Raw genomic sequence first — 15,654 nt, 5'->3', positions numbered from 1 at the left:
AATTCAAGATGGATTAAAGACTTAAACGTTAGACCTAAAACCATAAAAACCCTAGAAGAAAACCTAGGCATTACCATTCAGGACATAGGCATGGGCAAGGACTTCATGTCCAAAACACCAAAAGCAATGGCAACAAAAGACAAAATTGACAAATGGGATCTAATTAAACTAAAGAGCTTCTGCACAGCAAAAGAAACTACCATCAGAGTGAACAGGCAACCTACAAAATGGGAGAAAATTTTTGCAACCTACTCATCTGACAAAGGGCTAATATCCAGAATCTACAATGAACTCAAACAAATTTACAAGAAAAAAACAAACAACCCCATCAAAAAGTGGGCGAAGGACATGAACAGACACTTCTCAAAAGAAGACATTTATGCAGCCAAAAAACACATGAAAAAATGCTCGTCATCACTGGCCATCAGAGAAATGCAAATCAAAACCACAATGAGATACCATCTCACACCAGTTAGAATGATGATCATTAAAAATCAGGAAACAACAGGTGCTGGAGAGGATGTGGAGAAATAGGAACACTTTTACACTGTTGGTGGGACTGTAAACTAGTTCAACCATTGTGGAAGTCAGTGTGGCGATTCCTCAGGGATCTAGAACTAGAAATACCATTTGACCCAGCCATCCCATTACTGGGTATATACCCAAAGGACTATAAATCATGCTGCTATAAAGACACATGCACACGTATGTTTATTGCGGCATTATTCACAATAGCAAAGACTTGGAACCAACCCAAATGTCCAACAATGATAGACTGGATTAAGAAAATGTGGCACATATACACCATGGAATACTATGCAGCCATATAAAATGATGAGTTCATGTCCTTTGTAGGGACATGGATGAAATTGGAAATCATCATTCTTAGTAAACTATTGCAAGAACAAAAAACCAAACACCGCATATTCTCACTCATAGGTGGGAATTGAACAATGAGATCACATGGACACAGGAAGGGGAATATCACACTCTGGGGACTGTGGTGGGGTGGGGGGAGCGGGGAGGGATAGCATTGGGAGATATACCTAATGCTAGATGACGATTTAGTGGGTGCAGCACACCAGCATGGCACATGTACACATATGTAACTAACCTGCACAATGTGCACATGTACCCTAAAACTTAAAGTATAATAAAAAAAAAAAAGAAAAAAAAACAAGAGAGAGTCCAAAAGAGAGTTAGAAAGCCCAGAGACAGATGAATGGGAAGAGGGAGAGACAGGGGGATGACAGTCCTCTACAGATAGCATTTTTCTAATTCCATTGACAGCCTAGCATCTCACATCTCTTCCAGCCTCATTGCCTGGCTGTGTTCAGTCACTTTTACCTGTTTTCCCTGTTGACATGGATAGAAAATTGAGCAATTACCCTTAAACTCAGCACTTTCAGATCATCCAGATTGCTACACTTGCAGAATTAAGTCTTCAATTGCCCCTGGCTAGAAGTGGCTCAACCCAGCTTGTCCTTTAGGAATTAAACACTTTTTGGTTCGCCAGAAGGATTTATTATTCCTAAGGTTCTGAGGTATTCAATTCTGCCAAAACTGGACCTCAGGATGCAAAGGAGCACAGCCCTCTCCAGTGGGGGTGAGGCATGCCCAGGTGCCTGAGAGCTGGCAGCTGCCAGGAGGAGGGAGCTACAACTCCACTCAGTCTTGGGCTCTGCTAAAAGGCAATGGTTAAACACAAGACTGAGTCCTTTTTTTGGGCTCCTGTTTTCAGAGACTTTCTACTTTTTAAGGACATATTTTGGAGCTCACAAATTCTTTTGTAACTTGAATTTAGCTCTGAGATGAACTTTTCAAAGTTGAGTCCATATCTAATTGCAGATTTAGAGATTATTCCACCTGAACATTCTTCATCTTTTTTAAAAGATAATTTGTTTGCTCCTGTCAGTGTGCCTCTCAATGCCCATCTTCAGTCTCACTTTCTATCCAGAGTTGACTTCCTGAGAATTGGGTGGTACAGCTGGAAGAGACTAAGAAGGCCTGGAAGAGGTTAGAGAGGGGACATAACTTTGCACTTGCTGTCTCCTCTCCTCTCTAGGAGTCTCCTCCAGGGCCCCTGACTTCATACCCCCCTTTTCTGACAACTCTACTCTGCCCTCAAGTTGAAGTTTAAAAGTCATTTCTCCAGAGTGGCTTTCCCTCATCCCCCAGTCCAAATCAAGTCTCCATTCCCTTGGTGCTGTCCTTGAGATAGTGAATTCTGGTTGTTTTAAAAGTGTGTGGCGTCTCCCCTCCCTCTCTCTCTCTTGCTCCTGCTTTCGCCATGTGACGTGCCTGCTCCCCCTTTGCCTTCTGCCATGAGTGGAAGCTTCCTGAGGCCTCCCCAGAAGCAGATGCTGCTGTGCTTCCTGCACAGCCTGCAGAACCATGAGCCAGTTGAGCATCTTTTTCTTTATACATTGCCCAGTCTCAGGTATTTCTCTCAGAGCACCCAGTGCACTCATCCTTCAGGGGACTCAGTCGCAGTTTGTCCTTACTTATTTTGCTGTGTGACTATTTGTTTAAGCCCTGTTTTCCTGAACAGATTGTAAACTGGATGAGGGTAAGGACAATGAATGTTCAGCTCATCATCGCGTCCCCATGCTTAGCCCCATGCATCACAATCACACTCAGCAATATTCATCAAGGGGTTGTAAATGAACGCACAAATAAATGAACTAATGACTTGCCCAAAGTCACTTGTAGAGACTGAGTTCAAGCCTACTACAGATCTGATGTTCTTTCTCTAACACCATACAACTTTCCATGACAGAAGAAGTCTAAAGGACTTAGGGCAAGCTGGAAACTTGATTCCAAGAGCAAGAATGGATGATTATGCCACTGAAGGATGGTCATCTCAGTAAGACAGAGCAGTTTTGCCATCCTACAGTTTGGGGACCATGAGGTCATTTGGGGCTCTGGCTGTCCATCATTCTCCAGCTATTCTCCAGAATCATGAATCCCTACTTCCCTGAAGCATTGTGTCAGCTATAGTTGTGGGTAATTCTACCTAGAATCAGCAAATTAGGTGAGTGGCAATCTTCATAACTTAATCAAAAGCAGTTTATGTGGGGAGGATGAGTATTGTAGTTGGGAAAGGACCAGAATCAAGACCTATCTCTGCTGAATCAGCTTCTCTTCTGGTTACTATAAATTCCTTATTCATTCTCCATGTGGAGTCTCTTATGCTAGACATCCTTCCTTGGAAGGTCTTTCACATTCTTCTCTAGCTAGCCAACTCTTATCCATCCTTCAGGACCCAGCACATGCTCTTCCTTTCTCCTGAAGTGCTCTCAGCCCTCAGGGATCAGTTCCTCTTCTGAACTCATGGCCATTAGTAATGTAAGCCACTAACACAGGAATGACCATTTGCTGCCTTTGCCATCCACTAAACTGTTGTCAGCTATGGAACTTTTGCAGTGCCTTTTACCTTTTATGCCTTGTCCCCCCAACAAAGTTCTGTGCTCCTTCAGAGCAGTGCCCCGCAAGGTCTGGTGAAGGATTTGCAAATCAGCTCCTAAAGGTCTAATCCAACTTGCAGATACATTTTGTTCTGCTTATAAAGTGTTTTTAAAAATTATTTCTGTCATTTTTAAAAACGTGAATTCGAAAAATTTTAAGCTATGCCAGGCATCTCCTCTCTGGGTTCACCACAGGCCCCACCATCCTTTATTTTACACTTTTCTGTTTCACGGGTTTATGTCATCTGCCTGGCTTCTAGCAGAGTCTAAGCTGGTAGCCTGGTCATGGTCTTGTAAATAGTTCCCATATAGTACATTCTGGTTAAGCAATAGATCCCAAAGCCACCTCTGATGTCACTCACTCTCCATTTCTCATTCTGAAAACACACTTAATCTTCAAAGCGCCTTTTCTCTTTTTGAGAGAGTCTCACTCTGTCTCCCAGCCTGGAGTGCAGTGGTGAGTGTGGTAGTGCGATCTTGGCTCACTGCAACCTCCACCTGCTGGGTTCAAGTGATTCTCCTGCCTCAGCCTCCTGAGTAGCTTGGATTACAGGCGTGCACCACCACACACGACTAATTTTTTTTTTAATTTTTAGTAGAGACAAGATTTCACCATGTTGGCCAGGTTGGTCTCAAACTCCTGACCTCAGGTGATCCACCCACCTCGGTCTCCCAAAGTGCTGAGATTACAGGCGTGAGCCACTGTACCCGGCCTCTCTTCTTTCTCTTCTCTTTTCTAGAAAGCCTGAAGCATCAATGGATGGAGAAAATGCTTGTCTTCTATCCCTAGGCATCAGAGGTCTGGAAGAGAGCATGCATCTTCCCAAGGAAAGAATAAGCAATATGTACCACGGATGAAGCAAGGGAGGCTGAATGCTGAGCAATACACATAGAGAGAGATATGTCTCCCGAAAGTTGTCTATGAAAGACCGAAAGAAAGAGAAGGAAGGGCATTTCCTCACTGGATCAGAAGCTCCTGAAGGGCAAGGACTGTCTCATTCATCACTAACTCCAGCATCTAGAGCAATACAGTCCTCAGGAGGCGTTGGATGAAAAGTTGCTGGCTTTCCTCAATAAAGTCTAATCTCCAAGGCTGGTGGTGGAAGGAGACTGTCTACTGGGAAGGGGCCCTGACCTTAGATCCTCATTTCTATTCTTTAATATTCACACCTTGTCCTTTGGAATTGGTCACCAATCACATATCCCTACAAGTGTAAGAGAGTGATCAGCCCCCTCCTAAGTGATAGTGCTCCTTGCACAGACCACCTCAAAGAGCCTGGATGTGATTTTATTAGGAACCACTAGGTTTCCTTATAGTTGCCCAAAGATCTGCTTAATGTCATTGCTGAATGGACGTCCATGGATGATTCAGGGAAATCATTCCCGAGTTTCCCCACCCACTGGATATTCTAAGTTCAAAGGAGCAGCCTTCACTAGCCAACCAAGTAATTCTCTGAGCAAAGATAATTCTAGAAACTAGTTATATGTAACATATGATTCCTACTGCATAATGGATTCTAAACATTCATATACAGTGAAATGGACTAAGTCGAGTGTGAAGTGTAACATATGAACTGATTTTCCATTAAAGGACTCAAGCATAACTGCATGGAAAACAGATTTATGTTGGAGAAGAGGCATCCCTCCTGGAGGGTAAAAGCAGGAGCACTCTCTGACAAGAAAGGGTTTTATGCTTCAAACCTCCAGGGCCAAAATAAAGGCCAAATCGCAAATTTCACATATCAAGTTTATGAAGGAGGAAAAAATACTAGAGGTATTCTTGAAAATAGGTATCTTTCTTCTTTCCTTCCTTAATGAAATTGTATTAAGCAGCCCATCAATCATTCTAGGCACTCTATATTACAAATCTGGAAGCTGACATTAATACAAACTATCTGTGGAAGGAGACGCCAGTGTATCTGAGAGTTGTACCATTTGTTAGAGCCTGGAGGCTAAGAACGAGGGCCCTGAGGTCAAGATCCATATTCAGACCCTGGTGCTACCATTTATTAGTTGTGTGACCTTAGGTAAGGTTACCTTTCTTTGCCTTAGTCTGCTTTAAAATGGGGTTAATGAGCTGGGCACAGTGGCATATGCCTGTAGTCTGGCACTTTGGGAAACCGAGGTGGAAGGACTGGTTGAGCCCAGGAGTTTGAGGCCAGCCTGAGCAACATAGATCCCATCTCTTAAAATTTTTTAAAATAAATAATAAATTAAATAGGGATAATAAACAATCTAAATGTCTATCGACAACTGAACATACTGTGGTATGTCCATACAATGGAATACTATTCAGCAATGAAAATACACAGGCTAATGATGTATGCAACAGCTTAGATGAATCTCAAAATCATTACACTGAGTGAAAAAAAAAAGCCAGGTGCAAAAGAGTAAATACTTATGCTGTCATTTATATAAAATTCTAGAAACCACAAGCTACTCTATAGTATGAACAACACATTAGTAGTTGTCTGAGGCCAAGGGAGAGAGAGGAAGGATGGGCTGGAAGGGGCATGGAGGAACTTCTGGGTGATGGAAATGTTCTGTCTTGTAGCAGGGGTTTCACAGGTAGATACATCTGTGAAAACCTAAATTGTATACTTTAATAAGGATATCGTTTATTGTATACAAATCAGGCCTTAGTAAAGTTGATTTTTCAAAACTTTCCTACTGATTTGTTTTGAGAAGTAAATGAGAGAAAATGTAGCTGGCATATGGTAAGTGTTTGGTAGTAAATGATGATGATGGTGATGTTGGTGGACACTGGGGCATGACAGCAGAGTGTCCTGGAAGTCAGAGGACCAAAGTTTCTCTCTTTGAGTCCTGTTATTTTATATAATAATCTCTGAACTTCACTTTCTTAACATGACAAAGGACAGGTCTGGACGAGATGTCCTAGAGTTCCTTAAAAGTGCAACAATTTGATCCTAAAGTGATGATGCTCCGATGGTGGCCAGTACAACTTTCTAATTCCATGTATTTATAACATGTGTAAACTTCAGTGCTCAGATGATTTTGCTATAACATTTAGCAGTTACTCCTTGAAATTTAGTATTTCCATGATGAAAAAAGTAGAGAAAGTAGAATTTCAGAAGTCTTTTCAAGGGAGTTGGGAATAGGTTTAAGGCAGGGTGGAGAAAAGCCTGGAGGAGAGTACAAGTCCAGATAATTCTATAGATTATCAATTTGTTTTCTCGTGTTTCCATTTAGAAGTTTCTGCCAAAGAACTCTAAAATCCTTTTTCCTGAGTTTAATGCTTTCTTACTTAAAACGCAAGTCTCTTGGTGCTTTGAACAAATACAAAACATGAGCAACTGGGGACTGAGGCTGTCCAAAGAAGACGTCCTGCAGGAAATAACTTGCCCTTTACTCACTTCTACACACCTTCAAGACTGGCCAGATCCTCACACTACAAATAACCAGCCTTCATTACCACTCTCCCTCATGCCGGTTCAAACCAGAGGCTCTAGAATCGTTGCTCTAGCATTACAATTTCCATGCACACTGCTCCTTAACTGCCTACCCACTTTGCTCACGTCTGGCAGACACTCTACCTCCTTCAGTCCTTGGGTACAACCTCTTGGATGGTCACCTTACTGTCCTATGCAACCAATGGCTGAAGAAGCAGTCTGCGATGACAGGCAGATTGCAAGTGTGACCAGCAGCCACCAATCTCTGAGCTGACAATTTAGCACTGGCAAAAGACATCTTAGGTACCTATCTGGGAAAACAGACTCTGAGAACACAAATGCAAGATCTCATATTTAATATAGTCATTGGCAATTATTAGTGGGTGGAGAAGTCTAAAAGGAAGTTAGTGGGTAGTGCTAAGGAGGAAGATCTGTCATGAAGAGATACTGGAAAGCAAAGAAAAAGACTGGAGAATGATGAGAGTATGGTCTTACTAAATCTTAGAGTGTGGAGTGTTCTGACCTCTAATGACGACTCTTCCATCTTTATTGCCCCCCAACCCCTGCCCGGAATGAGATGAGGCAGAAGTACTTCTTCACAGGACTCCTGCCCTCGCTGGTCCTCAGTTCCTACAGAGTTGTCAAATATTCATCTGGGGAGCTTACTTAAATTCATGCAGATTCCCCAGCTCTAGCTTCTGATTAGTGCATGGCCTGGGATTATACATTTTAACCACCATCCCAGAATATTTCACAGATGTTCTTTCTGATCCTTTCCCTAGTCTTGTGATTATCAGACAATTATCTAAGTTTTACAGACTGAATTCTCTTTGTATGCAGTCACAAGCAAAAGTGTTCCAAAAAAAGGCTTTAAGACTCCATTTCCCACCATGAGAGAGTATGTGGTACTAGACTTGCCCTTTTGCCATAAACAACTAGAAAACTGGAGGAAAAATACATGGTACTACTGTTTCCAGACACTGGATAATAAGCAGCCTAAGACTTTGATTCCTGAGAGCAGGAAAACAGATAAAGTAAGCCCTGGGTCACTAGAGGTCATTCCTGGACTTTGGCACAGCTTAGGGGAGCCCCACACATAGCACGAAGGTCTCACTGAGTTGAAGGGAGACTGAAATTTAGTGGGGCTTAAGTGGCTGGAATTTTAGAAGCAAAGTCTGAAAGACTGGGGAGCTAATGGAGAGGAAAAGCTCTAGAAGTCCAGACAGACTGGATACTAAGCTGTGCCTCTGTAGGGTGAAACTCCACAAGCCTGGGCAGACTTGAGCACAACCTCCTTGACTTAGAGGGGGTTACGCATTATGATATTTCAGACGAGATCTGGCGCATTCAGGGTGGTATGGCCATAGACTGCATTATGATATTTCAATAACTACTGAAAAGGTGTCAGCTAAACAATCCCCAGCACTTATACAGAACGGGAGGAGGCTCAGCTCCACTCAGCTAGAGTAGAGATCTTATTGAACAACCAGGCATTAGTGTTTAGGGCTAACTCTAGACCTGCCCTAATGAAGCTTTGAAACAATTCTCAAAATGCTCAAATTGATTTAAGAAAATATATTAACTGCTTACCAAAACAAACACAGATGTTCCACAATTTACAGTGGTTTGACTTAATGCATTTTCTTTCTTTTTTCTTTTTTTTTTTTTTGAAATGGGATCTCACTCTGTTGCCCAGGCTGGAGTGCAGTGGTGCAAACTCTGCCTCACTGCAACCTCCGCCTCCCAGGTTCAAGTGATTCTCCTGCCTCAGCCTCCCGAGTAGCTGGGATTACAGGTGCCCGCCACCAGGCCCAGCTAATTTTTTGTATTTTTAGAAGAGATGCGGTTTCGCCATGTTGGGCAGGCTGGTCTTGAACTCCTGACCTCAGGCAATCCACCTGCCTCGGCCTCCCAAAGTGCTGGGATTACAGGCATGAGCCACCGCGCCTGACCGACTTAACGCATTTTCAACTTTATGATGGTGCAAAAGCAATACACGTTCAATGTGGTCTTTGACTCAAGAGGGGGTTATGGATTATGATATTTTGATTTATGTTACAATATTTTCAACTCACAATGGGTTTATCCAGACTGTAAGTTGAAGAGCATCTGTATATCAGTCTTTAAAGGAAGACAAGATCCAGACTCAACATAATGATATTCACAATGTCCAGCATCCAATCAAAACCTACTAATCATGTAAAGAAGCAGAAAAACAGGCTGGGCGCGGTGGCTCACACCTGTAATCCCAGCACTTTGGGAGGCCGAGGCAGGCGGATCACGAAGTCAGGAGATCGAGACCATCCTGGCTAACATGGTGAAACCCTGTCTCTACTAAAAATACAAAAAATTAGCTGGGCGTGGTGGCAGGCACCTGTAGTCCCAGCTACTTGGGAGGCTGAGGCAGGAGAATGGCATGAACCCAGGAGGCGGAGCTTGCAGTGAGCCGAGATAGAGCCACTGCACTCCAGCCTAGGAAACAGAGCGAGACTCTGTCTCAAAAAAAAAAAAAAAAAAAAAAGAAGCGGAAAAATATGACTTGTAACCAGAAGAAAAATCAGTTATAGAAACAGACTCAGAAAAGACAGATATAATGGAATTAGCAGCAAAAGAACATGAAAAGAGCTAGTACAGGCTAAGCATCCCTAATCTGAGAATCCAAAATGCTCTAAAATCTAAAACTTTTTGAGCACTGACATAATGCTCAAAGGAAATGTATATTGGAGGATTTCAGATTTTGGATTTTGGGATTTGGGATGCTCAACTAGATAAGCATAATGCAAATATGCCATAATCTGAAAAAAATCTGAACTCCGAAACACTTCTGGTCCTAGGCATTTTGGATAAGGGATGCTCAGTCTATATAAATGCTACTATCAAGGATGAAAGAAAACATACACAGAATGAGAAGATTAATGGAAGATATACAAAAGGGAACCAGATGGAGCTTCTAGAACTGAAAAAAATATGTGAGATAATAATTCACTAGATGGGCTTAAAAGCAGGCTAGACATTGTAGAAGAAAAGACCAGTTACACAGCAATACAAACGATCCAAATTGAAGCACTGAGAAAAAAAGTAGACTAAAAACAAAAAACACCAAGCCTCAATGACCTGTGGAGACAATTGTGTGGGCATACAAACTTGTAATTAGAAGGAGTGGGAGGGAAGAAAAATATATTTAAAGAAATATTGGCTAAAATTTTCTGAATCTGATGAAAACTATAAATCCACAGAGTCAAGAAGTTCAAGTAAGATAAACACAAAGAAAACCACACCAAGGCATATTATGAACAAATTGCTGAAAATAACTGATAATGGAGAAGAAATCTTAAAAGCAGATGTGGGAAAGATACATTACATACAGGGGAACAAAGATAAGAATAATGATCGTCTTCTCATCAGAAACAATGTAGGCCAGGCGAGGTGGCTCACGCCTATTACAGCGGGTGGATCACTTGAGGTCAGGAGTTTGAGACCAAACTGGCCAACATGGTAAAACTCCGTCTCTACTAAAAATACAAAAATTAGCCAGGTGTGGTGGCATGTGACTGTAGTCCCAGCTAGTCAGGAGGCTGAGGCAGGAGAATTACTTAAACCCAGGAGGTGGAGGTTGCAGTGGGCCCAAGATCATGGCACTGCACTCCAGCCTGGACGATGGAGTGAGACCCTGTCTCAAAAAAAAGAAAGAAAAGAAAAGAGAGGGGAGGGGAGGGAAGGGGAGAGGAGAGCAGGAAAAGGAAAGAAAAGAAGGAAGGAAGGAAGGAAGAAAGGGAGGGAGGGAGGGAGGAAGGGAGGGAAGAAAGAAAGAAGGCCAAAGACAATAAAATAACTATTTAAAATGCTAAAAGAAAAAAATTGTCAGCCTAGAATTCCGTGTCTGGTAAAAAGTTGAAGATGACATTTTCAGACAAATAAAGCAGACAGAATTTCTTGCCAGACGACCTGTTCTACAAAATAATGATGAAGTTTTTTAGGCTGAAGGAAACTGATGTCAGATAGAAACTAGGATCTACACAAACAAACAAGGAGTGCGAAAATTATAAATAAGTGTGTCTAAAAAAAAAAGGCTTTGACAATTTGGGGCCAGGCGCGGTGGCTCACAGCTGTAATCTCAGCACTTTGCGAAGCCAAGGTGGGAGGATCACTTGAGGTCAGGTGTTAGAGACCAGCCCGGCCAACATGGTGAAACCCCATCTCTACTAAAAATACAAAAAATTAGCTGGGTGTGGTGGCATGCACCTGCAACCCCAGCTACTCGGGAGGCTGAGGCAGGAGAATCACTTGAACCTGGGAGGCAGAGGTTTCAGTGAGCCAAGACTGCACCACTGCACTCCAGCCTGGGTGACACAGCAAGACTCTGCCTCAAAAAATAATAATAATAATAACAATAATAATTTGGATCCCCTACATAATCTCCTCCCTAGAAGGCTTCATTTTAGAGACACACACAAACTTCATCTTTTCTCCTGATATTTGAACATAGGCTTCCACTGTGCCACAGCTACTTGCCTTTTTAGTACTGTTTTCCCTGCGTTTATATAGCTAGCCATTAACTAACTACTATGCGTCACACACTGGAGATGCAAAGATAAAGAACATGTGTTGTCTGCCATCAAGAAGCTTAGAGGTCTGGTGGGAAAACAATCAAGCCAACAAAGAGTTAAAGCACAGTACATCCTAACTGTACTCAAATCCTGGCTCTACTCACTTAGCAACTCTGTGACCTTGGGCAACTTACTTAACCTCTCCATGCCTTCGTTTCCACAACTGTAAAATGGGGATAATAGTAGTACTACGGGGTTGTGGTGAGAGAAAATGCTTTAACATGTGTAAACTGGAAGGACAGTGCTTGGGATATAGTCAACACCTAGTAAATACTGGCCATGTTATTACAATGTTGGTTTGCCAAGGAGGTTAGAGGAGCATGGAGAAAGAACATCCGGTGAGAGAGGGAGTGGGATAGGAAGGGAAGATGTTTCAGGGGAAGTGATGCTTTGGCTGACCTTTTGAAGGATAAGTAGGGTTATCAGATAAAGAAGGGAGAGATACTCCAGGTAGAGGTGGCAGCATTCAGCAAGGCATGAAGATGTGCATCAGCATGCATCAGGAGACCACTGCAAATGTCTTCAGTGATGCTGCAGCCAACAGTGCCTTAGCTGTAGCCCAGGAAATGTTCTGGGGCCTCTCTAGAAGACCTTTTGACTTCCTCCAAGGGCCTCTTACCTCCTCCATAATCTGATCCATTCAGGCTCTGTGGTCTGAGGCGAAAACTGCCCCCAAAAAAGAAGAAAAGGACAGCAAAAAATGAGTTTCAAACACGGAAAGGAACATCCCAAATGTTTATTGTATCCATTCTTTCTCCTAGATGAAAATGTCCCTGAACCTGCTTTTCTCTGTCAACTTAGTCAAACCTAATTAGGCCACTGGGTGTGCCGTGTGTGGTTGCACAGGCTGTGCGATGCACTATTCCAGAGGACAGCATCACAGAGGCTATGACATGAATGCAGCTTCCGCCCCTGGGAGTAGGAAACTGGGTGGCCCTACTTCACAGCACCTTTATCTAGAAAACTTCTTTCTTTTCTGATATAAGTCTTACGAGAAGGCAAGGCTTAGAAGCTGGTATTGCTTCTGCCCATCTATATCAATAATGCAGAAGGCATGGGACAGTACCCTGATACCTGGACATATAATTCTAAAACCACACAGTGGGAGATAGGACATGGGCATCAACGCCAGGGTCCAGACCTTCAGTTGAGAAGCGGGATTAACCAAACCTTGGATTCAGCAGGCATCAATAATTCTAGCCCCAGACTTCTAACACAGTGTTCAACATAGGTGGAACAGATCATGACCACCAAGACTGCACTGTTGACCAAGATCAACATAGGATACCATAAGAATAAGAATACTGGAAACGTACTCTTCTATTTCTTCAGAAGCCTTCCTCCTAAACCTGAAAAAAAAAAGAAAAGACAAGGTTTTTGAGAGCCCACTAGTCTCATGCACCAGGTAGTATCTTGAGAAAGGTTTCAAAAGTGGAGGCAAATTAGTATATCTCAAGTGCTTTATTTGTCTGCAGTCCTCTTTAGAGACAAGCCCCACAACCAGCATGAGAGAACTGAAGATGCTGTAGTGCCTTCTTACAGCTTTATATCAGCCTCACTCCAAATTGAATTGTTGAGAGTTTAAGTGCAGGTTGAGCGAGTGGCTTAAAATTCAAATAGATACAGATGATTCAGTGCCCTCTTTTCTTTCAGCAATTAACTGATTTATAGAGTGCTTTCTTAGGACTGAGACCCTGGGTCTTATTTGGTGTTGTTAGCTGTCAGCACTTGCGACTTGCAACGAGCAAAAAGGGATGCCCTCGCCTCGCAGTTCAGGCTTCAGGCTTCGGAACTGCTTTTCTGTGCCCTTCACACGAAGGATGAGAGGACCTTCTGAGTGATGGTGGGTGAGGAGTGACAGGGCCTGGCTGATACACGCGTATCTACGGTAGTGGTTCTCACACGTCAGGGTGCATAAGAACCATCCGCGGGGCCTGTTAGATACGCAGATTGGTGGGCCTGGCAGGGAGATTTCTGAATCAGCTGGTCTTGGTGGGTGGGGGCAGCCCAGGAATATGCATTTTTAAATTCTAATCTAAGTGGGTCACTACTCACACTCCGAGAAACACTGATGTGAAGTTTTCTAATAAGACTGGCGAAATGTTGATGATTATTAAAGTTGAATATTGGGTACATGGAGATTACATTTTTGTATGTCTGAAAACTTCCACTATTCTGTTATCGTAGGGTTTTTTGTTTGTTTGTTTTAAATAAGTTATTTGAAGTCAGAAATCTAGCACCACGATGAGCAAGAGCAAAGGATGGGGGCAAAGGGCGGCAAATGGCCTGGAGGCAGGATGTAGACCTTGACAGGGTGGGCCACCAGCCTTGCCAGTAAGAATTGGTTTCAAGGAGCCAACCAGCAATTCTTGCAAAACGCAAATAACTCCCCCTGCCAAAAGCAGAATTCTACATTCATTTTTTTTTGTCAATTAAAAAATAAAAATTTCAGCCAGGCACAGTGGCTCACGCCTGTAATTCTAATACTTTGGAAGGCCAAGGCAGGTGGATCATTTGAGGTCAGGAGTTTGAGACCAGCCCGGCCAACATGGTGAAACCCCATTTCTACTAAACATACAAAAATTAGCCGGGTATGGTGGTGGGCACCTGTAATCCCAGCTACTCAGAGGCTGAGACAGGAGAATCACTTGAACACGGAAGGTGGAGGTTGCAGTGAGCCAAGATCACGCCATTTCACTCCAGCCTGGCAACAGAGTGAGACTCTGTCTCAAAAAAAATTAATAATATAAAATAAAAAAATTAAAAATGATTTTAAAAAGTAAGTCAAAGTTTAAATAGACTGCTTTCCATGGAATTTAGACTCTATCAACTGTACTATTTTTAAAAAGAAAGAATGACGGCTGAAGTGAGGTGGGAGAATGGGTAGGTCAAGCTGGAAGAACAGGGTATAACAACTCTAAGGGAATCTCCCAGGCTGCAGTTTCTGACCCTTAAAGAGAGACAAAGGAGACTCAGCAATGAGGGTTATGAGGGCAGAGGGAGAAAGAATGGGTAGTGGGAGGCACCAAAGAGAAACCACTGCAGGGTGCCCAGGGCATCCCCAGCCTGGTGTTGCTGGATGCTATAGGCTTCCAATGCCTATTCTAAGTCAATGGAATCCTAAAGGAAGAGCACCCAGTAGCCACCAAAGCCACCTTCTGTCTGTGTGGGAGGACAGAAGCTGTCTTCCCAGTTCACGCCGTCCCCGAGGACCAATGCCTCTAATTGTCCTCATGAAGTTAAACTCTATACCCCCATTGTCCGAATGACACAGCTAATGTCACCAAGGGTAGATGTGCTTGGATGAAAACAGGGATAAAAGAAGAATCCCAGGATTAAAGAGGCTAGGAAGAAAGGCTGGCGCCTTCGTTGTGTACATAAGAGACATATTCGTCTCCAATTACCCTCAGGAGTTATGACCGAATCGTTCCTTCCCTCTACAATGTGCGGTGGCAAAACCAGTGGCGATTCTGTCTGAAGGAAACAATAATGATAATGCTAATCTTTGGGGGGAGGCTGATTAATTGCCATTTATCCACTCAACATCCAAAAGGGGGATGAGTTTAATATTCAGCTTAATTGCTGCTGAGCCCACATCCTGCTCTCTCTCACTCTAGGGGGAGCCCAAGGATTCTCCCCTCTCTCTTTTCTCCCAACAGAGGAAGGAAGAAAGATCAAATGGAGTCCTCAAGGACGGGCAGCAGGGATGCCCTCAGGTGGCGTGTTCTCTCTCATTCTCTCTCTCTCTCTGCCAGAAATAACGGGTTCTGGGAGCGCACTGAGTGGGATGGTGTGGCCTGCCTCTGATCTGGGTCACAGACCGAACACTGGCCACTTCCCAGCCTTACCTAGCCTGCAGATGAGTTTGGTCTAAACCATACTGCTGTCTACTTTTTGTTTTGTTCTGTTTTAATGTAAATTCATTGCCAAAATGGGGAGATTTTGTATAAAAATCCAAATTTCTGGACTCTAACTTTTTAGTTTAACTTTTTAGCCTGGCAATACTGGACGTGCAGTGGATGAACCTGAGCTCCCTCGACCCCGCATTGCTCCCAAACACTGGGGGTCCAGAACTAGTCCTGAATTACATGATCTGCACTGCTGGTTTTCCAATAGGAGTGAGGAAGCTGGCAAAGTATGTCTTGCAGCTATCAAATATGAGGAGGCAAA

The 15,654-nt window shown here is 43.2% G+C and overlaps 1 protein-coding gene across 1 annotated transcript in view; it reads right to left on the bottom strand.

Annotated features, from left to right (window-relative positions):
* IFT43 (intraflagellar transport 43) overlaps nucleotides 1–15,654 on the bottom strand; it is a 99,688-nt gene that overhangs the window by 13,848 nt on the left and 70,186 nt on the right. Inside the window, exons 4-5 of the mRNA XM_004055479.4 lie at nucleotides 12,801–12,833; nucleotides 12,104–12,150 (exon numbers count right to left, since the gene is read on the bottom strand). Of these exons, the coding sequence (XP_004055527.2) occupies nucleotides 12,104–12,150; nucleotides 12,801–12,833 (80 nt within the window). The remainder of the gene's footprint in view (nucleotides 1–12,103; nucleotides 12,151–12,800; nucleotides 12,834–15,654) is intronic.

Source organism: Gorilla gorilla, chromosome 15 (genome assembly GCF_029281585.2).
Source record: "Gorilla gorilla gorilla isolate KB3781 chromosome 15, NHGRI_mGorGor1-v2.1_pri, whole genome shotgun sequence".
Taxonomy (NCBI): domain Eukaryota; kingdom Metazoa; phylum Chordata; class Mammalia; order Primates; family Hominidae; genus Gorilla; species Gorilla gorilla.
Note: the sequence above shows the minus strand (reverse complement) of the source record. Positions and strands in the feature narration are given on the sequence as shown.